This window comes from Petromyzon marinus, chromosome 35 (genome assembly GCF_048934315.1).
Source record: "Petromyzon marinus isolate PM22_M1 ecotype Great Lakes invasive population chromosome 35, UKy_Petmar_22M1.pri1.0, whole genome shotgun sequence".
Taxonomy (NCBI): Eukaryota; Metazoa; Chordata; class Hyperoartia; order Petromyzontiformes; family Petromyzontidae; genus Petromyzon; species Petromyzon marinus.
Window position 1 is genome coordinate 7,155,789 of NC_133701.1, and position 26,514 is coordinate 7,182,302.

Below are 26,514 nucleotides of genomic sequence, written 5' to 3' on the forward strand. Positions count from 1 at the left end.
AAGTGGCATACCCCGCGGGATTATGTGCGGGAAAACACGGTAATTGCCTTGGTTACAGCTAACCAATTTAAATAACGTTAAAGTTGAACGACAAATGCAGGGGCTGCGTTGGCAGTGGTGTAGAAGCACATGTTTGAAATATTTTACAACCGTTGCGGACTAATGATAATTATGGTAAATATTTCCACCCAATAGAGTATATGTAAACATGTGAAAAGCACACGGCATCTGCGCATTATGCAAAATCCATCAACAGTTTCTGAAGAAGTGCATTGTGGTCCTCTTGTTTTAGGGTCATCATAAACATTTCTTTCAGCAAATGTGACTGACTGACGGCAGTAGTGCTACAGAGATAACTGTGGACCGGTTTCTTTGTTATTGGGATTCATCAACACCATATCGTCACCAATGCTCACTGCCTATGGAAACAATATATATGTGGAGTTTCCACTCTGATACTCCGGGGCCCATTTAATTTGGCTGGTTTTTGCATTATATATATGTGCTTGTGTGCTTTTAATTGTTATGATAGATTTCTCTTGTAATTCACAGATTTTAATAAAAACACGTTAGAATGCTGGTGGTGCAGAATTGTTTTTGCATGTTCAAATAGATGATCAGGGAGAGTAATATTCTATTTAGCTTGCATTCCAACATGTCTTGGACTATACATACGCTATTGTAAGTGCACTGTGGTTCAAACAATGCATATTTATGGGAAGGACTGAGATTTGTGCATAATGCTATAAACACTTTGGTCTTTGAAAATTGCAGCTCATACAAATACTGTATTGTGCAAATGCAATTCACTTTTGAGAAACATAGCAATTCCTCTGGCTAAATCAAGAAAATAATCTACGAATAATTCTGTACTGGTGTGGTCGTATGTTTTATTATGCAAACGCAGTTGAGTAACATCTCTCATAGAAAATATTGGTTATTTGAATTTATCTAGAAACATAATTCTCCATCTTCAGTCATTTTAAATGGAATTATTCCAATGCAGGGACATACACAGATGAGAACACATTGTTATACCATGCCTGTTTTGTATACACAATACTATTTTGTGCATCACTCAAAGGTTAGATATTTAATTTTGTAATTTGCTTCAGGCACCTCCTTTGTAATGGGATATCTCCATCATTGCAATCCGTATATGCACTCTAGGCTAAAAAAACAGCCTCAAAACAAGATAGCGAATGATATTCAGCCTGCTTTCATTCATTTGTTTTCCTTCAAAGTCCCTCGTGGTGTTATTTAGACGTGAGAGAAATTGCTAAAACGTCCACGGCTGTGTTCATGCTCCGAAGCTAAAATACTCGAGGCCCTGTTCAATCGTTACCGCACCCGTGCCGTATTGCTCGCCAACGGCGTGTTCGGGATTGCACCACGCACGGTCGTTCGACACGACATCGCGACGTATTTCGCTCTCCAGCAGCCGAAGCTCCCAGCGCGAGGAGCGAAACACCGCGGACATCATTCCGAACAACGCGCGGTGCAGCCAAAACGCACGTTGGAGCAATGTATTCACATTCTTGACAAAGCGGCCAACACACATTGGTGATCTGCTCCACAGTCATAGGGACATTGAAGTTGGTTTGCCGCAAAAAATCGACGAAAAGAAGTATTGATATGATATATGTGAGCATGAGCTTCATTGCTCTTCGGATTCCTCCGAGATAAGGGGAGATTGTGATTGTAATCAAGTGTTTATTGCACATTAAACACTACCGTGCTACTGATTAAAGAAGAACATCTTCTGCAGATGTTGGCATCTGCCGCTGCGCTGTGAGCGATATTGACGATTGTGGTGACGACGACGCAAGGTGTGGTGTCGAACTGCACATGGCTCGCGACCATCATCAACATTTCAGCAATCACGTAATCCAAGACATTCGATCTATTTCCATCTGAAGACGACGACGACATTGATGGCGGTGGTGAGAGTAATGAATGCCATGCTGCAGTCTGCGCAGCATGGCCATGCTGCGCAGACTGCAGCATGGCATTCATTACTCTCACCACCAGCATGGCCATGCTGCGCTGACTCCGCACCTCGTTTCGTTTGCATGTCTCCAGAAGATGGTCGGTAGTAGATGGCGTAGTGGGTGAGAAAGCCGTGCAGGTGGTCGATGCCCAGCGGGTCCCAGCGGACGTCGCACACGCTCGCGGAGCAGCTGTGCGTCAGCACGTTCCTCGGCGCCGCCACGGGAGCTGACGAGCAGAAGCGAGCGGTTTTTTTTTTTTTGATCGGTATTCATAGTCGCGATGCTTTGCTCTGAGCGAGAAGCGCACAGATCTAGGGTATTAATGATGGAAGAGGTTTTCTGTTTGTTGCGGGGAGAGTGTCTCACCTCCTTGCTTCATGTAGGTGTAGGTGCTGCTGCAATTTCCCTCTCCTTGCTGGGTGCTTGCGTACACAGAGACCTTGTACCGCACGTAGTCCTGGAAGTTATCTGTTGAGAGAATTTTAGTCGTGTGACTCCATACCAACGTCCTCATCTGAGGAAGGACAATTGCCTGAAATGGTAGCGTCCTATTTTCATTTCTCCTATAGGGCAGTGTGAATGAATAGTATGGTGAGTGTGTTTTTACTTGCGTCTAACGTGAGAAAAAACAATCTAATTTGGTACTGTCAGACATAAAAGCTCTTCATGTACTCACCAGCAACCGTGATTTATCCGCTACTGGATGAAAGCCTACACATGTCGACACCATCGCTCGTGGCCTCGCGGTACAACAATCGACCCCCGCTGCTGTACCGCGGGCTGATCTCTCATTGCCCCATCTCTGGGGCAGTAGTCCTCTCGGGTCCGTTCCCTCCTTCGGATGCCATTCACCACCAGTATTGTCCACCGTCTATCACCCCTTCTAGTGATGCTCGCTATCCTTGAGGTGAGTTTTTTTTCTTTCTGAACGCACCCAGCACCTCAATGTCGTGATGGCAACAGGAGCCTGGGCACAACTATTTCTTTTGCCGCGCGAGAGGCCTCCCATATTGAGGTGGCGCACACAGAATGCTGGGCTTTTTTAATTTTTATTGCCTTCTAATGGGGCCTCGAAGAAATTTCTTTGACAGCTCCTTCGGTTGTTGTTCCGACCGAGGGGCCGTTTTACCAGCGTCCGGTCCACCGTGGTGGTGGTGGTGGTGGCAGCATCAGATGTGCCAGGCACTTAACATGGATAGCTGGGTGCTGGTAACCATCGTCTTCCTCTGCCTCTCTTTCGAGAACGTAGAAATACCCGCCCTTTCTGCTCGGCACCTCAAGGTTCGCTCGAATTTATTTCCACATTGATTTTTTGTTGTTGTCATTTGTTGTTGTGGGTTGCACCGCACCTGTGAGCAACGCGCTCGTGTTGACGGAGCTCACACGGCGCCACCTGATGCGGCCGAGGTCCAGAGCCGACACGTTGGCCCACTCGACCAGGTAACCCTGGGGGGGCGAGTGCCGCCCCGCGAGCACGGGCACCGCCCACGTGACCAGCAGGGACCTCGACGCATCCGGTCGCACCGACACCTGGGAGGGTACCGGCCCTGTCATAAAGTATTCAAACAGATAACTCATTACGTTCATGTCCGACGATGCAATTCGATTATGCTCAGATCTCAGGTGAACACAATCGAGCACGTTGCTCACAGGTACGGTATGTTCATCTCGGGTGAACATAATCCATTGTATGTTGATTAACTGTCACTAACCAAACCGGTAATATGTACTGCGTATTCTCAGATGAACATAATCCATTGTAATTTATGTGATTACAGTAACGCCCCCCACATGTTTTTCCGCACCTGATCGGCACATAGCGATGACATCACCTTATTTTATTTAAGACAAAAAACTGGAACACTTTTTCATAATTATAGCAAATGGCCCGATGAAGCTGGTTGTAGTCACCAGCAAAACATCGTGCTCAAATTCTAAATGTTTACTTTCTAACAACACCGGTGTGCTGAAGTAGTAACCAATTGGCATGTTTGGTGTACGTGACAAACCTTACTAATTGTCTGTGTCGGGTGGTGGTGGGTTGACACAATTATATTTACGTGATCTAACCCAGATCGCGTGTCACAATTCCCATGCCAACTTATAGAAGATGCAAATTCACACATCTGTCTGCAGAGAGGCGTCTGGAACAGGGTTGCCACCGATTCCACTGTAGACCGAACCCAGATTTATTCTCAGTCAGCCTCGGTCTGTAATAAAGTTCAACACAACGCCTGAACCAGACCTCGCTACAAATAAATTCCTGCTGCCACCCAAACACAGATGCCAATTCCCAGATTGTCTGGGTAAAACCAGGACAGGTGGCGAACCTTGTCTGGATGAGGTCGATCATTGGGTCAGCTTGGAAATTAAACTGTGTATATGACTATCGCCGCCATTACCCTTCCTCTCCATGAGTTGTAAAAGATAAAAGTGAAGCCCTGAAAATGTCTTGCTCATGCCACTATTGGCGGATAAACCCCTCTCAACGGTATTTAGGCCTCCTATTCCATGCTGGTCAAAGGTCCCACAAGAGGTGGGAGTACCCACGCTTTGCCCTACCACACGTGACCTGCCAAACAACGGTGGCCTACCCATTTATACTTCTCGGTTGAGAGATGCAAGGAGATTTAATGAACTTGTACCATTATATTTTTTTTATCACCGAGCCAGAAGATGAACCAGCGACCTCTGGATTGCAGGTCCAGCATGCAAACCATGACACCGTGGCATGATCCTTGTTGTAGAAGACTGGAGGAAATCCGAATGCACTCATTGCCTAAGACAAGTCTATTCAACAATATTTTTCGGTTGCATACGTACACATTTGAAAATTGCATCTGGGTGGCAGGATGGCACAGTGTAACATTTGGGCCTCACAGCAAGAAGGACCTGGGTTCGATTTCTGACTCCGGAGGATTTATCCACAAATCTGGCTGTCGCCTGATGAAGCTAATTGCAATTACTGGCGAAACGTCGTACTCAGATTGTAAATATTGTGGCTTTTGCTCTTGCAACACATCTGTGTGCTGTACTAGTAACGAATTGTCATATTCTGTTTATGTTACAAACCTTACTAATTGGCTATGTTGGGTGGTGGCGGGTTTAATGAAACATTTATATATTTACACGATATAACCCAAAAAAACCTCTATTATGGAGTTTGTATGTTCTTTCCTTGTTCTGGACGGGTTTCCTCCAGGTTCTACAGTTTTTTCCCATCGGAAAAAAATCATATAAAAAGTAATTGGGATCAGTCAAAAATACCAATGCTGAAAAATTACTTGCAAATTACTCAATTGGGATAAAACATCACAACATGGCTCCCTACTATATCAGTCTGTGACACACAGCGCAGCACTACAATAATGGCATGAATACCAAACGTATTAAATTATTATGAACATTTCGCAACTAAATCTCCGATTGGGAGAATTTCCTCAGCACAGATGCTCAGATAACACGCACCTTGGTGGGAACGTGCTGGGATTACGAGCAGCATGTTCCGCTTGGATCGTCCGATGGAATTGCGAGCGGCCACGGTGACACGGTGCTGCGATGGCCCCAGGGAAAGTCGATACGACGAGACGTTGCCGACGAAGATTTCGCTGACCCTGCCACTCGTGTTGATCGATAGGATATACTCTTGAACGCAGCAGCGGTGATTTGCACAGGACAAGGGCTGTCGGTCAGGGTGGGGGGGGGGAAGAGCACGGGGAGACGAGCAAAGCTTGAATGTGGAAAGCGAGGGGGAGGAAATCTCAATAAACGCCCCGCAAGTTGGCTGACATCTAGCTCGGCAATGTGTTTTTTTTTGTACGTGTGTATGTACGTGTGAACTTCTTTTGGACCGTACGTAGCCGACCGTACTAATCGGAGTTGTTCCCAGGGCCAGCTCTAGAGGCGTGCTCGGGTGGGCCCTCCACCACCAAATGTCCCTTTTGGCGCACCCTCGTCAACTTTCCTTAGCAATATCTCACTGTCATGGTAACCCCCCCACACAACAGCCGCGGTGGTGAGATGTCAAATCCCTCGCCTGTATATATTTGGAGTTTGCATGTCTCTCTCTACCCGTGGTCGTGTGGATTTTTCTCCCTCCGGTTTTTCCCTCCACATTTAGAATCAACGTGCTTTTATGGTATTTGACTGCTGCAAATTTCCACACGATAAGCCACTTCGTTGAGCTATCACTTGTGGCCAGGTCGCTTCTGAAAAAGAATATATATCTCAGTGGGCCTTACCAAGTAAAACAAAAAAAATGTTTAGTTTTATCCAGGTTGCACCATATTCTCTGGATTACAAGACGCACTTTTTCCCCCATTAATTTTAAAGCACAACTTATAATCCAACAGGAGCGCATGGTGTGTGCCTGACCAGATCTGCGTGACGTTATTGACGCCGAGGACAAGCTTGGGGTGTGTCTTACTTTCTGGAGCGTCGTGTGTAACGTGGAGAAATACGGTAACGCGTGTTGTTCGGCATGATGCCCAACATTTTGTTGCGTACATGTGCTGGAGCTTCTTCAAACTGAGCAGAGACTGTATTCAGTTTCCTAAAGGCGCTCACAGCACGTGCAGTGAAACGTCGGCCATCATGCCGAACAATACGCCGTGCGACTGAATTACAGTAGCACATTGGAAAGCTGTACAATACAACCGCAAATACCTAAGGCAGTGGTAATGCTGACATCTCTGTGGGTTTTAGAGTGGTTAGTTTCTCATATGCATGAGTTGTTGCACAGCACAGCAGTTTTCCTTCCACGTATAAAATAAAAACAATAACAGTTAATAGTTATGGCATGGCCCTGTACAGAGTAGATCAATGCTAAAATCATAGCCAAGTATTGTCTTTTTTTCTGTTTTAAGGTCATGTTAATGACAAAAGTAGAGTGTGTTTTCTTGAGTTTGTATTTGTACACCTTTGCCATTCCATTTCCTCACGTATATATTTTTTACATTCAAAGTACTTATCAAAGTTGTGGGCAAAGCAATTAGTTTACAGCAACAACGATTAAAATAATTGACTGCCCATTTGTCAATCCACTGCTGAATGAAGGCCTTTCAATGCGCAACAGTCTCGGGGGCTGTGTGAATGTGTTTCTCTACGCTGCCCTAGTGTGGGTTGTTATAGCGAGTGGCTTAGAACCAGTTCACACATCACTCGCTCCTGATGTTAACCGTGGCCAGGAATTGTACTCGACTCGCGAACACTTGCCCAACAACCCGCGGCACAACACAACGAAACATCAGAGCTATCTAGCACAAACCGCCAAAACCAACAGAATCGTATGTATGTATGTACGTTGAACTTATTTTGCAAAACAATGGCAACAAGGACATTAAACAGGCTGGTTCATCGGAGCAAAAAAAAACACGGAAAAATATGGTTTTAAACATAGATAACAGATAACAAGAGTTCTGTGAAAATAAACCAGCGATCGTGGTGTAATGGGAGTGTAGCAACTGATGTGAGCTCTGATTTGGTGTGGAGCAACCACAACGACTTCAACAAAAAAACGTTTGTTGATGCATTATCTCAGATGTGGCTGTTTCACCGCTAAACATATTCGCATTAATCTCTCGTGGCCAGCTTTTTGTGAAGGCTGTTCTCGAGACCCACCGCCAGTCCTTGCATTACTTTGGCGTGGGTGTTCATTTAGAGCTATCTGGCTTCACTGGTATGGAACCATCTCCTCGCAAACATCAGAGAAAATTAAATAAATAAAAATGCCTTTCTTTAGAACTGCTTTTTTACGTTCAGGTTGTTGTTTGTGTTGTGGCCGAAACGTCGTGATTTTTGTTGTTTTCTTTTTTTACCTACGTGACTTTACCGAATAGAACCAAAGAGTATGGATCCTTGCAGTCACGAAAGCTTCACATCTAGAATTGTTTATTTAAAGCTTTCGTGACTGCAGTAATTCATATTCTTAGCTCTTTCGGTAAAGTCACGTTGAAGGGAAACAATAAAATAATAAAATATATCTAAAACAATAAAAATTCTCACTCGTGACTGCAGTAATTCATATTCTTAGCTCTTTCGGTAAAGTCACGTTGAAGGGAAACAGAGCTAAGAATATTAATTACTGCAGTCACGAGTGAGAATTTTTATTGTTTTATATATTTTATTATTTTATTGTTTCCCTTCAACGTGACTTTACCGAAAGAGCTAAGAATATCTAGAATTGTTGTTTCTCCCCCGCACAGCCGATTAGCACAAGAAGCTGATCGTTGCGATAAATGCAAACAATAATAAACCACTTCTTGAGTGCATCTATAATAGAGTATTCATATGATTATTACTCCACTTGTTTATCCAGTAAAGCCTCACTGAGTCTCAAATCTTTTTCAAGAGGGTCCTGCCAAGTTTTAGAGTTTGGGGCGGGGGGGGGCGATGTTGCGACGTGTAATCCCAATCTAATCGAAGCGATCCGCATATCTGCTTGTTTGTACGTATCTTGAACTTATTTTGCACCATACGTAGTCAACCGTGCTAATTGCAGGTGCTTCTATCGTGTAACGCCTTGATTTCAGCTTATTAGCTTTAAATGATATTGCATAGGATACATTGCTTGGTAATTTGAAACCAGTGAAGTGCTGGGCATTAATTTAGATTACATTTTACGTCCAGTGATTTGAGATACCTTTACTGATATGAAGTACACTGTAAAAAATAAAGGTGTTTGATCGACATTGATTGAAGTTTATCGGTAAACTGGTGTATTCATTGGTAATGGCAAAATCAGTTTGAATTTTAAGAAGTTTCGTTTTGTAATCTTTATACTTTCTTTTTGCCATGCATGTGCTTAGTTGTAACTTTGCTGTTTAATTCTTGTGCGTGAGATATGTTTTACCATGTAAAATTTGATATTCCAGTGCACTAAGCAAGAACACAGTAACTTAAATTTATCCTGAGAATAGGTTTTTCCCCTTTTTTCTGGCAACAAAACAGGTGTTAAGCTGTTAAAACACCAAACTGAAACCTTTTATAAGGAATCATGCTTGTGGTCAGAATGCAAACAATACACGTACTCTGATAATATATGCATTGTCTTTGAAACTGATTGGTCCACACCAGACACAGCTTTCTTTTGAGCCTAGTCTCAAAATGGTGTTAGACCAGAGGACGTCAAAAGGCGTTAATAAACCTGAAAAAAGTACAAGCAGAAAATACAATGCTGCAGGCATCCTTTTGTGTCACAATGATGGCATTAAAACCAAACTCACTAAGTGGCTTATTGACCAAACACTGCTTAATGAACGAAAAATGTCATAAACTACCATTGTAAAGAAGCACCATCACTCAGTGTTTGGTGATACAATTTTTTCACTTATCGGGCAGTTATTTATAAATTATGACTCAAATAATAAGCAGTTCATGTTTTTTTTTTATATGAAGCCATGTCACTTTTTCTTTCGTTCGGATTAATAGCAGCAGATTAAATATGTAATTTTAGATATGTTATCCACTCAACTGTCTGTTCATCGCAAACACCTGCAGGTGTTTACGATGTAATCTAAAATGCGCCATTTGTGCATCAGGTGGCCGCACGGGCCGCATCGGCCATGCCTGGTCCAGATTTGGATGATGGTCGACCATTGGCGGCGTGGAAGATTGAAATCAGGAGGTTCGATAGTAGGATCCTGTATGAGATGTTTATTTTTTATTCTTTACATTGGCCGTAGTCCAGATTTGCTTCCATCTCTCGCGTTCATTTCACTGGGGTGGTGACATTGCCAATCGGTATACCATTCGCTGCCAGTTTCAGAGGTTCGCGGTTCGAAGTCAGCAGACCACCGTGGTTATCGCTGCAGGCGTGTTGACTGTATCAGACAAACTGTCTTGTTCACAAAGGACGCTCTAGATCCTTTGACGTTATTCGAAACAAAAATCCACTGTGTGCCAGCATCATAGTCTGTGATTGCGCTAGAAGAGATTAGCAAATGTACAATGTACCTTGTTATCATTATACATGTGTAATCCACCGCCTGTGTTTGCTGACTAAATGTACTTGATTCAATAGTGATTATAATTATTGATATTTTACCTCCCAGAGCACGGTGACTTCTCGGTTGTCCTCAGTCTCATTGTCAGCAAGAACTCGCCAAATATCTGGCCCATTCGCTGGAGCTGCGGACAAATCATACACAGCATCAAATAGACGCATAATGGGCAGGCTTGTCACCCCAGTATAGAACGCGTGTGTCTGAGCCCAACGAACCTGGAAATCCGAGTTCGATTCTCTCTCACGTAAAACAACAGCGGTGAATATTTGAGCTGTCCTGGGCCTCCTCCGAGGTAGACTTAAATGAGCACCCGGTGCAATGTGTGAACATCAACGCTGCGGAGACAAAGGCTGTGGTGTTGGCCACCCACTCCCTCGTGTACCCTGTTGGCCTTCATTAGGTGCTCATGAACAGAATTGAATAAGAATTGAACCCATCAGTCTGTTCAAGGCTACATGGGAGATTTTTTGAAATTTTTGTTTTTGAACCTTTAGCAAGCAGATTGTTTGTGGTGTGACTATGACAACTGCTCACTGAAATGTATATATGGCCACATAGTATAGCTCAACGAAGTGGCTTATCACGTAGAAATTTATAGCAGCCAGATACTCTACGCACAAAAAGTGGAGGGAAAAACCGGAGGACCCGGAAAAAAATGCACTTGACCACGGGGAGAGAGACCCGCAAAACTCCAAATGTCCAACAGGCGTCAGGGTCGGGATCGAAGCCACGACCTTCTGCATACCAGGCGAAGATAGTTAACATCTCGCAATCTGACAATTGGCTCGGTGATCTGACCCGCCGAGCCACCCGATGATCTCAACTTTTTGTTGTTGCTTCACGTACGAATTCTAGATTTAAAGCTTTCGTGACTGCAAGGATCCATACTCTTTGGTTCTATTCGGTAAAGTCACGTAGGTAAAAAATAAAACAACAAAAATCACGACGTTTCGGCCACAACACAAGCGGCCTTCATCAGGTGAAGGGACCAGGCTGTCTCGAGGACAGCGCTGTCCTCGAGACAGCCTGGTCCCTTCACCTGACGAAGGCCGCTTGTGTTGTGGCCGAAACGTCGCTTCACGTACGGTTCAGCTCTCCGACCGCGTGCAACACCGGCGAGCTCCACTCGCTCCAGAAGCCCTCGCGCCTGTACCCGTGGCCCCGCACGCGCGCCGTGTACACGGAGCACTCCTCCACGCCGTCAATCCTGTACCACGTGTCGTCGCCCACTGCCACCACCTGCAAGCAGCGAGGATAATGTCAACGGTGATAATTACTATTATTCACATCGCATCATTCACGCATATCGTGTCTCACAAACGCATTCGTATGATTTGTTTTCACGCAGGGGCGGGGGAAGGGGTGCGGGGAAGCACAGACAAGTGGGGGAAGGCAGCCACAAATGGGGCCAACGATTGCCCATGGTTTGGTGTGGCCCTAGATCAGACGTGGCCAAAGCACGGCCCCCGGGCCGTATACGGCCCCTTGGGCTTTTTAATCCGGCCTGGCGAACTTGTCCAAATATTATTATTATTATTAAATTAAATTTTCCCCTTCTCCTGTAATGCCCCCATTTCCCCATTAGATGGCGCACTTTGACCGGGAGTTACGACATGTTTTTGTATTGTTCATGTTCGTGCAATTTGTTAAATTGCCTTGCAAATAAATGCTTTGCTACCTGTTAAAGGCCAAATCCTTTCACGTAATTATTTTTAGATGTCATTTATACTAGTTCACACAAACACTCCATCCATCTGTTCCTGGCCCGGCCCCTCTATCAAATTTTAGAACCAATTGTGGCCCGCGAGTCAAAAAATGTGCCAACCCCTGCCTTAGATTCAGAATGTTTTGCCATTTCCATGAAGTGAGTGTTTAAACATGTGGGAGGAAACCGGAGTACGCAGGGAAAACCGACAAAAAGGATAAGGATTTGTAGTTGCAGAGCAATTTCTCATTTTTTTCTTTGAACCTATCTACGTAACTTTACCGAAAGACCCAAAGAATATGAACTCCTGCAGTCACGAAAGCTTTAAGTCAAGATTTGCATGTATGTATGTTGAGATTCTTTCGAGCACCGTACTGAGCCAAACGTGCTAATCGGAGGTGCGAAATGCTTCACAAATTCAAAGTGCCTGAGATCACATCTCATCTTAACCATTCCAATGCCCCTCTGCAGTCTAGTCAAGTGGAAACCCCAAATTGCATCTGTGGCACAAGGTCGACACATCACTGGGCTGCAAACATGAGCATGAGTCTTCATGTAGGGGGCACTGTTGCCGTGTGGCTTTGCCCAATTTTCTAACCTTGTGTGTAATTGATCAAATTCGACGCAATAGACTACAATTTTCTCAAAAAACGTCGCGTCTTTCACGTTCATTGTGAAGCAGACAGCATGCACTATTTAGGATTAACCAGGGTGGCCAGTTGGCTCGAACTTTGGCATTGAGAGGCAAACGTGCCTACGTCACCACCCACTTGTGCACATGGAAACAAACAGTGCCCTGCGTCTGTATTGTGGCTATAACACCTGCTGGCCAGATAGCAAAGATGGCAGGGCTTAATTACGTATACAAGGACTGCTCTACTTACGAACATTCTACTTACAAACTTTCAAAGATACGAACAAACCTGTTTGTCCAGTTGCCTGTTCGGACCAAGAGTCATAAGTTCAACCGCCGCGCAATAGATGGTGGTGGTGGCAACTACATCTGCAGGAGATTATACAACCTTTAAAGTGTTGTGTACATGCCACATAGCATATTTGGAATTCACAGGAGTAAAGTTGGACTTAAGGACACATTAACTTATGAACAGACCTCTTGAACCTAACTTGTTCGTAAGTAGAGGAGTCCCTGTGAACTATTGTCATGCAACCTCGCAATCCCATCCGCAAATTGCTGTTTGAGATATAATTCATCTTAAACCAGATGACCTGCCCAGGGAAAGCTTGAATCAGCCTCGCGTTGCTGCAGACACTCAAACCGGGCGATGGAGACGAAAGTTTAGTGGTTGCAGGGGGTCAGTTGAATCTGGCTGCAGTGTTCTCCCATCAGTTTAACTCCTGGCATTTGAAATTCATTTCCACCAAACTACGGGACTGTGTGAAAAAAATTCCCCACCCGACCCCGTGGCAGGTGTCCATCATCAGCATTACGTGACATGGCGATGAATCCTATCGGGTCACATTGGCCCCGCGAGCCGAACAAACCCACGCGGTTGGCATCGTCTGCACACTGTGGCTCGAACAGCTTTATGCACCTCAGTTCGCGGACTTGAGGTGTCGCTGGCCATGAATTCCACCTCGTACTGCATGGGGTAGATGTTGTGCGGCAGTGCTGTTGGTGGCTGCCATATCAGGCTTAGCCCAAATGAAGGAGCTTGAACAACGCTGAAGAGCACATTCTCTGGCGGGCTCGGCTTCACTGCAATGACACGAACACATCGTACCGCGCTGTGCATTGTGTGTGCTGTTTAAAAGAACGCACACGCACGCACCTTCCCATAGCGATGCAAAAAAAAAACCCCAGATGTGTCCGTGCACATTGCACAACTCGGTGGCCACGTAGGTCAAAAACACGCGGAAACCCGAAACAAAGTTGCCTTGGCACTTTTCTTGTTGAAATACCAAATCGTGATGTATGCTGTGATGCATTTTGTTGCGGGTGTCCTGTCCGTACGCCATGCTCCTCGGACTTCTGCCGCTCGCTTCATCTGTCCGTACATCCTTCCTGGCTGAATATCGAGCATCGCTGTTCTCTTCCTTCCTCTCTTCCCAAAGAATCTTCTCACCCCCCCCTCCACCCCATTAAAGAAGCTGTTCCCTCTCACTGGTGTGACGTGCCTAATCCAGATGTCCTTCCACTTTCTAATGCCATAAAGCACGAGTTAATCACGTGCAACACTTCGTGAAAGCTTACGCAATGATTCCCACGATTACATTATTTCGTGATGCTGCGTTGGCAGTGGTGCCCGAGCACAAATAACAAGCACAACATCTCAACACATTCAAATAATGCAATATATTGTAAAAGTATGCAATCGGTGATATGTCGGTCAATGACACATCTTCATAGCACAACTATGTGCTATGCATGTATTAGACCTATGAAGCTATTTTTTTTTTATAGATGTCACCTTCACAGATTATGTCAGTTATGAAGCTGTGATTATTATGAACTATTATTGTGTTTTTTTGTACATTTGTATTCTTTAAGCACTATTTAAGCACTACGTTCTGTTCCATTGTTCCCTGTTCCTCTGTAAGGATCGCTTCTATGTTCTTCTTGTTCTGTGATGATGCATGGCGGATTTCCCTTGCAAACAAGCGGGGTAACTGGCTGAACCCGATTTTCCGTGTAACAAATAAACATTGATAGATGCAGTGAATGTTTCTTAAACCTCCCTCCACCGTCTCTGCTCACCCAGCAGTATAAATCGGTGCACCGCAGTTTGTCAATTGACAGGTCACGTGCGGTGGGGTAAAGTGTGGGTGCTCTCTGGCCAGCATGGAAGAGCAGGCCAAAATAAATACCCCCTCAAGGAGTGAAGTAGAGCGCCCTCTATGTATGTATGTACGGTATGTTGAACTTATTTAACGCTGCACGTAGCCAAACCGTGCTAATCAGAGGTGCGTTGGAAGGACAACAAACTAAACACGGAAAGCAGTTCTAAAGAAATCAGTTTTCAATCTAGATTTAAAAGTGTATAGCTCCATTGGCTTCCTAATATTGGAAGGAAGCGCGTTCCAGACGGCCGCAAAAGCGCACCTGAAAGCGAGCGATGCAGAAAGGAAGCGCGTTCCAGACGGCCGCAGAAGCGCACCTGAAAGCGAGCGATGCAGAAAGGAAGCGCGTTCCAGACGGCCGCAGAAGCGCACCTGAAAGCGAGCGATGCAGAAAGGAAGCGCGTTCCAGACGGCCGCAGAAGCGCACCTGAAAGCGAGCGATGCAGAAAGGAAGCGCGTTCCAGACGGCCGCAGAAGCGCACCTGAAAGCGAGCGATGCAGGAAGGAAGCGCGTTCCAGACGGCCGCAGAAGCGCATCTGAAAGCGAGCGATGCGGTGACCGCTTTTGTTCGACGGCGAAAACAAAAGCCGCTGTGAGGATGGCCGGAATTTGCGTGACGGTTTAAGCTGTTTTAAGCGCGGAGGGCAATTCCACCAGCAGTGGCGTGCGGGCAAGCAATCGCAGGGATACATCTTTACTCATTTGAACCGACGGGGCCGAATCCCGGCGCGCTGCGGCGTATTATACCGACGTGCACCCACCGATGTCCCAGAGGTGCATGCAACGCATCTTGCTGCTGGATGAGCCCAGCTCGCTGGAGCTTTCCACCCACACCCAGTAGTTGTTGGCATGCGACACGCGAAGCTGGTCGAACTGGCAGTGGTACGCGCCGGAGCCGCCGGTCTGCAAGCAATCGACCGTCTTCACGTTGTCCCGAGCCAGGTTTTCCCACGGCACTGGAACGCTGCACAATCTATTCACGCTGCGAGCAAAAAAAAAGTCAAGGCGCACAGCACAACGTGCTTCGGCTTAAGCGTTTGATGCTGGTCAGTGTGGTCCCTGATGTGCCGCCCCCGACAATACACAACAGGTGAAAACACCCCCATCATCACCATCACCATCGTGCTGCTGCTGTCAAGCCTCCAATGGTTTCAAATGTATGGCGGCCCTCACTCACACTGATGATGATGTCTTATTGGCGATAGTGGCCCCCCTCTGGAAATTAGCGAAGAACACTTGCTCTCGTGCCTGCCCACGAGATGATTTCATCCCTGCATCGACGCCCCGGGCATCCTTTCGGACACGTTCCCTCCTTTGACTGCCACCCTGTTGTTAGTCTCGACCACCGGCCACCCATCGTCCCTTCTGGTGAAGTGTCGTGCCCAATGGCCGGTGCCCACTCACAATTTATTAACAGTCCATGCGGTGTCTCTGACCTGCGTACAGTATATGTTCTCTGATCCATGTTCGGGCAGGCACAAACACTGCCAACTGGGTGAATAAACCCGAGTAAGAAATTAATGCGTCGTAAATTGCAAAATGTATAAACAAACGCGCTTTAGCCAAATCGCCGCACATCCGTGAACAAAGTGGGAATTACTGAAATCGGAGGGGGGGGGGGGAGGTGAACTTGGCCTGAGAACCAATTTACGAGAGTTGGAACTAAACTGGAAGCGTGGTGTGACCATGGGTCACGGACAACTTCCACACCACCCGTTGCTTTATGAGCTCTGTGCAAGCTTCGGTACACAAGTGCAGCAGCAATTACATAGAGCAGCTGCGGTGACATCTTGACAGCAAGGCCAATGTTTGTGCATAGTTACCTAATGAAAGAAAAACATGTTTATATTTGAGCTTTTTTCCCCACTTTGTGTGGTTTTTTTTATTGGTGTGTTATCCTCGTGCCACACGCGAGCACGAGGCGCTGCACCCAACAATGCGTGGGCATATTGCTGGCCTGGCATTCCATTGCTGAGGGAGGTTCACTTGGCAAGAGATAAAGGCGCAGCCCTGCCATTGCTTGGCCTTATAAACCCAGGCTGGCCAGACTGTCTTGGAAGAGGTGGGAGTTACTCCCACATAGCATAATTAAAATGTATAAATCACGGTACGTTGTCTAGCCACTGCTGGATGAAGGCCTCCCCATGCTGTATCAGTCAGAGAGGCTGTTTGATCGTGCATTTCCCATGCTCTCCCGTGTGGGTTGGTGAAAGGGTGAGGTTTAGAATCAGTTATTTCACTCTTATCCTTGGCCATGAATTGAACTCACGTCGCCAGGTTCATAGCGCAGCATGTTAACAACTGTATCACCTTCAAATGTATATCTCATGTATATTAGGCTTTTCTTTCACGTACGTCAAGAACTTATTTGGCAATACTGCGTTGGCAGTGATGCACAAACACAAATAACAAAAAACTCAACACCTTTATCAACGAATCTTCCTTAAAATGTACAAATATATACTAGTTGACTTTTTGGCAATGTACTATGAAGAAGGGCCCTTGCACAAAGTGCCACCTGTTATATATTTTTGCTTTCAAGGCCACAGTCGTATTGACAAACGTGTTGAGTTCTTTATAATACCAATTATACTCCACATCAGTAAAATTATCACCATTGTATTCACACTCGCAGCAGCAATTGACAACATTCCACCTCTCTCCTCACACTTACCGCCGCCCCCTAAGCAAATGCTTCGATATGTAATGCAATCATTTTAAAAATGTATATCCATACAATCTTTGTTACATATTTTATTTATTTTTCCATTTAATAAATTCACGACGATGCTGTGGTGCAATGATCAGCGCACTGCGTTTGCAATCCAGGGGTCGCCAGTTTGACCTCCTTGCATGGCAGTAGAAAAAAAAGTCTCTTAAATCCCCCACGCCTCTGGCCACCCAGCCGTCTAAATGGCTGGGTGCTCGGGTCAAGCGTGGGTACACCCAGCTCTTCCAAGGCATCTGGCCAGTGTTCAAGAATACGCCAATAGGAGCACCCCGCTCGTGGAGTCCGCCGTTTGCCAGCAGTGGCGTGAGAAAGCAATTGCAGGGACTCTCACGTTCGCCTCGACCGTTACTTCCACGCCGGCTTTACTCACAAGGTGTACTTGAGTCTGTACTTGCTCTTGTGGCTTCCCCTGCATTCACCGGGCAGCCAGGAGCAATTGACGATGGCCTGATCCAACATGTAGCACGTGAAGTTGGAAGGCGGGCAGGGCATCCCTGGGGGAATAGTGTAAGCCGAAGGACACAATATGACAAGAGTCTCCCGTCTGGAAGCATCAAAGAAGACAAATATCCCCGTATAGCCGTCACATACAGTTGGGAGCGAGGGGGTGGGTGACCAGCACCACGACCGGGTACCATTGTCTCCCGAGTGGCGAAGTTTACACACTGGAAGCATCACGCACTTGTTCACAACACAGCATCTGAATAGACTTGATTTGAAGCTTTCGTGACTGCAGGGATTACTCTTTGTTTTTTTTCGGTAAAGTCACGTATAAATAAGAAATAATAAAATAACATAATAGCGTACGACGTTTCGGATGCAACACAAGCAGCCATCATCAGGTACAGAAGAGCTAAATTATGAGAGAGGGGAGACACATAACCTCAGATGTATATACAGACACCCAAGTAGGGGGAACTGACAGAGATACAACAGGGGACACAGAGAGAGAAGCATACCAGACAAACAGGGTTTAGCAAAATTCTTGGAAACCATGAAAAGCAACACAGATGGTCGGTCAAAACACAATTAACGCATAGTCCGGTTGATCACGCTATTTCCAAAGATTGCTAAATTGCAAGTAAAGTATGAAACTCAAAATACAAACCGCACACACACACAGACAACCAAGTAGAGCGAGCCAGCACAGAGACAAGCACACAGTGAAGTCGCCTTAAATAGGCAGAGAAGGTAAGGCTGAGTGACAATGGGACAAAATTAGCATGAGGTATGCATGGAGCAACGTGGGGCGCGGCAGCACACAATGGGACAAATCACCTCTTCGGGGAGGTATGAGGTCTGTGTCTTTGTGTTGTCTCTGCTTGTGTATCTGCCTTTGTGTCTTGGCTTGGATTTGTGTCTCTGTGCTGTCTCTGCCTGTGTGTGGACCTTGTTGCTTCCGAGTGGGTGCTGCCGACCCCCACTTTACCTCGTGCTGATTTGTCCCATTGTGTGCTGCCGCGCCCCACGTTGCTCCATGCATACCTCATGCTAATTTTGTCCCATTGTCACTCAGCCTTACCTTCTCTGCCTATTTAAGGCGACTTCACTGTGTGCTTGTCTCTGTGCTGGCTCGCTCTATTTGGTTGTCTGTGTGTGTGTGTGCGGTCTGTATTTTGAGTTTCATACTTTACTTGCAATTTAGCAATCTTTTGAAATAGCGTGATCAACCGGACTATGCGTTAATTGTGTTTTGACCGACCGTCTATGTTGCTTTACATGGTTTCGAAGAATTTTGCTAAACCCTGTTTGTCTGGTGTGCTTCTCTCTCTGTGTCCCCTGTTGTATCTGTGTGAGTTCCCCCTACTTGGGTGTCTGTATATACATCTAAAGTTATGTGTCTCCCCTCTCTCATAATTTAGCTCTTCTGTACCTGATGATGGCTGCTTGTGTTGCAACCGAAACGCCGTACGCTATTATGTTATTTTATTATTTCTTATTTATACGTGACTTTACCGAAAAAACCAAAGAGCATCTGAATACCCCATAGTGAAGAATCAGGGGCAGTGTAATAGAGACAGATACACACAGGGCAGCTGCGGACAAGGAAACTCATGCATGACAGGTTTGAACACACAAAGCACACACAAACTGGTGTGTTGTTTAACAGGACGCATATTTAGATTACAGATTGTAGTCACCGTCACCAGCAGGGCTGGTAGTGTATATCAGAGGTAGCTGTTTGAAGCCATGAACATAGTTCATTATACTCTCCTGGCCAGCTGACTTCTAACGCTAGTCCTTGCAACCCACTTACTGAGGCTTCAGAACGATACCCTCGGATTTTGAGACGCTCCAAAGACGCGCACTGCAGTGGTGCCGCGTCGCTGCGCAGTGCGGCGAATTCGCGCGGATGAGGCTCGCGGGGCCGGTGAGAGTCAAAGTGAGTGGCAGGCGATGTCTGGATCCCTCCCAAATGCCCTCGGCCCGTGAAACACAACTGGCTCCGCATGTCGCAGTCCGGGAAAGAAGAGCCGCGTCGGCACTCACATCCGACGGTGATGTCCGCGCTGCGCAGGAGTTTGTGCCTCTCGTCGCCGGGCGCTTTGCGTCGCAAGCACATGAGCCTCTGCCCGCCCATCATCGGCTGGCCCCCGGGGGACCCCGCGCCGCCACGCTCGGTCGGCTGGAGGTCGCGCAGCGTGACCACCGACGTCCTGTTGTTGAGCACCGTCACGTGGCTCTGCGGCAGCTCGCTGGCGCCGTACACCCAGACTATGTCGTGCGCCGTCATCCCGGGAGGGGCGGCGGGGAGGAGGGTGCAGCGCACCATCACGTCGGAGCCCACGGGCACCCGCACCTCGTTGGGGTCGATCGACGCCACCCAGTCCCCGTCGCTGCCGCGGACCTCTGCCGGGGTTCAGAAAAGAGCGGCGGCAGCGACGACGGCGGCGACGTCTTTCGTTTGCGACATGCCTCGTAATGGGAAATAAAGGGTCACGGGTGAGAGGGACGTTGTCGGGAAGGTCACCGTGGGTGCTGGACGCACAGACGGGGTTCAGCGGTACCACACGCGTGGGCCACATGGACAAGAGTGAGCGCACTTTCAGCCGGAGCTGTGCAGCGGGAGAGAAAAGTAATTCTGAAGGCATGTCTTACACCCCGTTAAGTTTGGACCACAAGTGTATAACACCGTGCCATCCGCATATTAATGAAATTTGTACGACTGGACGACCGCAACTTAAGTCTTTAACAAAGATGTTTAAAAAGAGATGGCCCAAAACAAATCCCTGAGGCACACCACTTTCAACACATCCCATATTACGAATGGTTCCACCCCACTGGACACATTTGGATTTATCCCTCGTGTAGTCATGTATCCATTCCTGGGGTTGAAAACTATAAATCGCAGCACTTTCAGGTTTCTCATCAGGGTGGGATGATCCGTTCGTCAATGATGACTGTAAACGCACAACATTTACAATTTGAGTACGACGTTTCGCTGGTGATTACAACCAGCGTCATCAGTCAATTTGTAAAAAAAAACCAGCTTTATTATGGATATTGGTCGCGAAAGCCTCCGTGTTACATTGAAGATTGTTAATCCTACACCTCTCATCTAGAGCTTCTAGGAGATGAGCGACCATATTAACACGAGCACAAGTTGAATGTTCCTTCCTAAAGCCTGATTGGGTATCTCGTATGAGTGAAAAGTTCACAAAATGCTTGGTCAAATGTTGATTTATCTCATGCTCTGAATATCTTATTTAAGCTAGCAATGCTAAATGGTGCAAGTTGTTGATGTTAAATGCATCAGCTTTGCTGAAAAGAGACTGATGGAAAACACCCATTGGAGGATAAGTTAAAAATTAACCAAATCCGGAATGCTTTGGTAGCAATGCCGGGCCACGGCAACCCGTAGCATGGCACCTGCGTAACCGGAGGAGGCTCGGTTGTACGGCTTGCTGGGGGGGGGGGGGCGGTGGTGATGACAGTGCTGACGGGAGGTTGCTATTCCGACCGGGATGGCCGCTGAACCACGTTCAGTCTCCAAAGTTTTAGTTTGTGATCTTAGAGACTTTTTTTTGCCAGTATCAAAATGATGGAACAGAAAGACTTCATGCCTTGCAATAGGTATTTATTTGGTGTTTGAACATCTTGACACCTGTTGTATTGCTTTAAAGGGTAAAGCCTATTCCTATTTATTCAGCATTAGTTTGTGCTATGAAAGTAATCATTCATGAGAATAACAGAAGCATTCTTAGCAAGTAAATGTTATTACCTGGTATTTTTTAAGTGGCTATCTAAATCATCGTTAGTTATTATTGATACTGCATAGGTTATGGATGATATTGGTCGCGAAAGCCTACGTGTTAAACTGACTGCAAAGGTTGCTGCTATTCATCCAGAATGTGTTCATATTCTTTCATATGGCATCATAAAGTGATGATGGCCACTCCAAGTGAAACCAAATGTCCTAAAGCTGCGGTGGGGCAACACTCCAGTAGGATGTGGCTACTGGCACCCAGAGGGTGTTATCTGAGCTTCAACTAGGATGGGGCGAGTGCATTGTGAGTGTGGTGGCTGGGGAAGGGGGGTAGGTGGTAGACTTAATGTTGGGCTTCATATAAAAAATTAAAACTTATAAACTATTTTTATTTTACCAGGCAAGGCCCACTGAGCTATGTCGCTCTTTGTCATAAACGACCTGGCCACAAATGATAGCTCAATAAAGCGGCTTATACAGAATTTCATAGCAGCCAAAATGCACGTTGATTCTAAATGTGGAGGGAAGCACCGGATGACCCAGAGCATAATCCACGTGACCAGGGGGAGAACATGTAAACTCCAAATATAGAGGAGGTGTCAGGACCAGGATCTAACCCACGACCGCCTGTATACCAGGCGAGGGAGTTAACATCACGCCACCGTGGCTCCCCAAGTCAGGGGGTGGCCCACAGTGAACGGTTCCCGGTGGTCACTGGGTAGATTACAGAGCCCACGATGGAGGAATTCTACTGCACTGAAATGATACTAAATCTACTAAACTACTTGCTACTGACTCAGTACTGCAGCAAAACTGTGCGTGTGCCGCTGTGTGTTGAAAGGTTCCATCATCAGCATAACATCATTTACGTCACCGTGTTGAAGGGATGAAAACGCAGACTCAAAAACAACGATTGTTGTGGGTGTTTCTTAGCCGGATCTAAGGACGTTGGGGGTTGTCCGGACACCCACAGCACCCGGCGGTGGCTTTGCCACTGGTCATGAGACCGCGACTCACCGAACACCAAGCACGCTACAGCCACCACCCTCCACATGAACTCCATGTCACAGATGTCCTTCACCGCGCCTTAGACGACGCAGGATGATCACCAGGTCACATCAGTCGCGTCTCCGTCTGGTAGGCGGCGTCTGCATTTGCGTCCCTTGAGCGTCTTTTTATCTCGTCCCAGCTTGCCACGCTTCAACGTGGCTCTCCTCTGCCTACGTCGGCGGCGAGCGGGGAAGAATGCAGAGGGGTTTTCGAGTGAAGGGTTGGGCATGGTTTGACAAAACAAGGGAACGAAAAATAATGCCATTACCATCATGCTCACGGCTGATCGACGTCACTCGTGACTCGTGTTATTGTCGGCGGTGGTGTTTCTATCACGTGCTCGCAACATTGTTGTTGTTGTTTTCTATCTCTTTAACGTTTACCAAGTGAAACGGTCAGATAGCGTGAAGGAGAGGCAGAATGATCACATATTTGTCACGCGATACAATGCGCGGCAATGCACTCCAGTTCAGGACTGACCACCCCCCCCCCCAACGTGTGTGCAAAAGTGTGTTGCTCAAGAAGGAGAGCGTGTGTCGAAACTTTGATTGAGCAAGCCCTGCTTGCCCTCGTTTGGCTGCGTTCCTCCTTATCCGTGATCACAACGGTCTGCTTTATGTTAAAAAACAACACGATTCTGCTCACATGAATCGGATCCTGGGTTTGAATCCAGGTAGCCATCTGTGATTAAAGCAGGTTCTCAGGCGGGGGGGGGGGGGGGTCTCAGCCCGGTCACCACTGCATAAAGAAACCCCATCACATTAACATTTGTTTCTGCGCTTCATTTGGTCTGTCATGCAACGAGCGTGGCTCGCGTATGCAAAGCGAGCACAAAAGCGCTCCCTCCTAATGTGTGGACCAGAGGTCACTTGAAGGGATCTCAGTGGCAGCTCTGTGATGTCTACTTCCGTGGGCAATTCGAATGGATAATCCATCTCAGGTAATTGACGCTGATAGCACAATCAGGATACAAGTGAAGGCGGGGGGGGGGAAACAACAGAATTCCACGCAGAAACCGTTCTCTACCATTTGAAACAGGTCCCTGCAGGGTGGGCTGGTAGGAACATTGGAATTTTGCGCAATTTTATTTTTACACCCCAATAGCACGAGATTTCACTTCGTTAAAGTATTGAAAGGGGACGGACGGACGGACACATTATCTATTGCAGGCTGGTACACTCAGTTTACAACTTCGTTCCTACCAGTATAATGGAAACGCTAGAGATCTGTTTCAATGTCCGAGGCTGTCACTTATTCCACGTAAATTAGCAGCTGATTTCTACGGAAGATTGAGCCAAGATCCAATTTTGGACGTATTAAAAAAATTGAAACGAATTAATTTACCCACTTACTCAAATAAATAAATGGTACATCGTATGTGAACGCGCGTGTGCAGACAGCCTTGTTTTGACAATGGAAACATCGTTTGAATCGACAACCTGTAATACTGCCATCGGCAAAGCAACATATTGCGTTCACGATAATGACAGAATAGTGGGCATGATTCCACACCTGTGATCACCTTGAACAAAACCACAAGATCTTTTTCTACATTTGCCCTATCACCAAGTGTAACCAGGGTGATAGTTGAGAATGATGAATATAATGCCCTACACTACATCGCCATTTCATTTTAAATCCCACAGTATGAACTTAAACGTGAACATCTCTGCATCTGAAGTAATACAACCTTTCAGTACAAACACATTTGTTAATATTTATGATGCAAGCATGATATTAGATTGAAAGTTGAACAAAGACATCGCAAAACATTGCACGGACAACATTTGTAATCATACTCTGCCACCGTAATGAGATATGCTTATCTGGAAAGCCTCCTTAAATGTGAAACCCCTTTTTTTCATACAATATTGAGATATACCACCATAAGAAGTTGGTGATCCACCATAGGTGACAATGCGGTTGCTAACCACGCTTATAATGCAGTAGTCATAATGCTAGATCACAAATTAAGCATGGGCACGTAAGTACAACTACCTTCTTCTTTGGTTCTTTCGGTAAAGTCACGTAGAACGAGAATAAAATAATAAATTTATAAAATAAAATAACACAATATAATTCTCACGACGTTTCGGCCACAACACAAGTGGCCTTCTTCAGGTGAAAGGAACAGACCTGTCGGGACGACAGAGCTCTGTCAGACCTGTCGTCCCGATAGGTCTGTTCCTTTCACCTGAAGAAGGCCACTTGTGTTGTGGCCGAAACGTCGTGAGAATTGTATTGTGTTATTTTATTATTTTATTCTCATTCTACGTGACTTTACCGAAAGAACCAAAGAAGATGAATCCTTGCAGTCACGAAAGCTTTAAATCGAAATACAACTACCTTGTTTCATCAAACCGATGTATTTATTCACACTTTTTTTTTACCATTGAGAACCAAAGGGGTGCAGGCTGCAGGAAAGGTTAAGGACCACTGTGCTAGGCATACAGGACACATTGTTGCTGAGCACAGACCCAAAGGTCCAAAATGCCCTCAACGGCCAGCAACAAGCGGCACTTATTGAAGGGGTAAACATGTATAGGACTTAATACGTTTTGTGAATCGATACATGGCTACAAGAAACTTGGCAAAAGAGACCATTGAGAGGGAGCTTAGACTACGTGGAGGCATTTGCACCTCTGATTAGCACGGTCGGCTATGCACGGTGGCAAACAAGTTCAACGTACACGCGTAACAACTGGGGAGTGTGAGCAGCAAGGTTGCAATGGCTCACCTGCGAAGGCGAATGTCCGACGTTTCTGCATCCGCCTGAAAGCCCCATTAACGGCACGTGCCACACGTGCCGCGCGTAAGGTTACATTCGTTGACTTCTTGGGAGGCGCGCGCGTGCAGAGGAGTCGAAAGCAACTATGGGCTATGGGCGCAGTTGGGCTGGCGTAATAACATCCAAACGAAGTGTGCGACTGCAATGAGCGCAGATCTGCAAACAAACATGTTGTGGGGAGGGGGCGGGGGTTGGGAGATTATGGGATCGGGGTGGGATGATGATGATACAGATAAGGGAAGAAGCAATGTGTGGGGGAGAGTGTTAGGGTTAAGATGAGAAATAACATCAGCAGTAGATCTTGACATATTGTCAATTTGGTGACTGTGTGCCTACCCAAAACGACTGCATTAAGTATGCACTTTGCATGTATGTCTGTGTGTGCCTGTGTATGTCTGTGTGCGGGGTACACCGAGCGGCAGTGTAGCGGTTAGCGCGCTGCACTAAGAACCCAGCGACCCGAGTTCGATTCCCGCTCACAGCCAACACCAGTGACAATTATCGGAACCGGTCCTGGACCTCCCCTACGTCGACTCAGCCTCAAATGAGTAACTGGTGCGATGCCTAAAAATATCGCCACTTGGGAGACAAAGGCGGCCGGGCGTGGTGCTGGCCACCCACCCCCCGTGAGCTGTTCTGGCCTAACTGCACTTCCCCCAACAGTCTGTTAAGGCTATACGGGAGATCTTTGTCTTGTTTATTGGGGCTCACCAATAGCTGGGGTGTGAAACGTGATGGGACAATGTCTCAGGAACCACTCGTCCAACGCCTATATAATCGAGCAGTCTTAAGAGCGCAGACGAAGTTATCATATTGCTTTGGCAGTGGTTTCCCGCTTCAAGTTTATTTTGATTCAGGAAAATAATCAGAGGTGGAAACTCAAAGAGACAACGACGAGCCTCACTTTCAAGGGTGACTTTCATCAGCAGAATGACAGCAACAAAAGAATAAGATGAAATTAAGTACGAAGATGAAGCCATTATATTTTGCTGTTTGTACACAAGCCGCAGATAGCAAAGGCTCAACACGTTCGTCAACAGCGACTAAACAGCATAGACAATAAGGTTCACAGTAAGTAAAACTTCTAGTGTTGCCGAAGCAGACATTGGCTGATTTGGCACGATTTAATAGCAGATATTTTTCAAACGAGGAGCTGAATGCAACTGTGCCTTTTTTTATAAGAAGAACAGGGCAATGCCCCCCCCCCCCACTCACTCACCCGAGATTTTTTTTAAATTA

General features: G+C 46.4%; 1 protein-coding gene across 1 annotated transcript in view; it reads right to left on the reverse strand.

Moving 5' to 3' along the window:
• LOC116948921 (interleukin-31 receptor subunit alpha-like) overlaps positions 1-25,434 on the reverse strand; it is a 38,037-nt gene extending 12,603 nt beyond the window's left edge. Inside the window, exons 1-12 of the mRNA XM_032966187.2 lie at positions 25,225-25,434; positions 22,455-22,657; positions 19,721-20,080; positions 17,601-17,724; positions 15,261-15,481; positions 13,253-13,416; positions 11,080-11,233; positions 10,036-10,118; positions 5,460-5,673; positions 3,341-3,538; positions 2,358-2,459; positions 2,059-2,217 (exon numbers count right to left, since the gene is read on the reverse strand). Of these exons, the coding sequence (XP_032822078.1) occupies positions 2,059-2,217; positions 2,358-2,459; positions 3,341-3,538; positions 5,460-5,673; positions 10,036-10,118; positions 11,080-11,233; positions 13,253-13,416; positions 15,261-15,481; positions 17,601-17,724; positions 19,721-20,080; positions 22,455-22,500 (1,825 nt within the window). The 5' untranslated portion in view covers positions 22,501-22,657; positions 25,225-25,434. The remainder of the gene's footprint in view (positions 1-2,058; positions 2,218-2,357; positions 2,460-3,340; positions 3,539-5,459; positions 5,674-10,035; positions 10,119-11,079; positions 11,234-13,252; positions 13,417-15,260; positions 15,482-17,600; positions 17,725-19,720; positions 20,081-22,454; positions 22,658-25,224) is intronic.
• Positions 25,435-26,514: the final 1,080 nt, after the last annotated feature.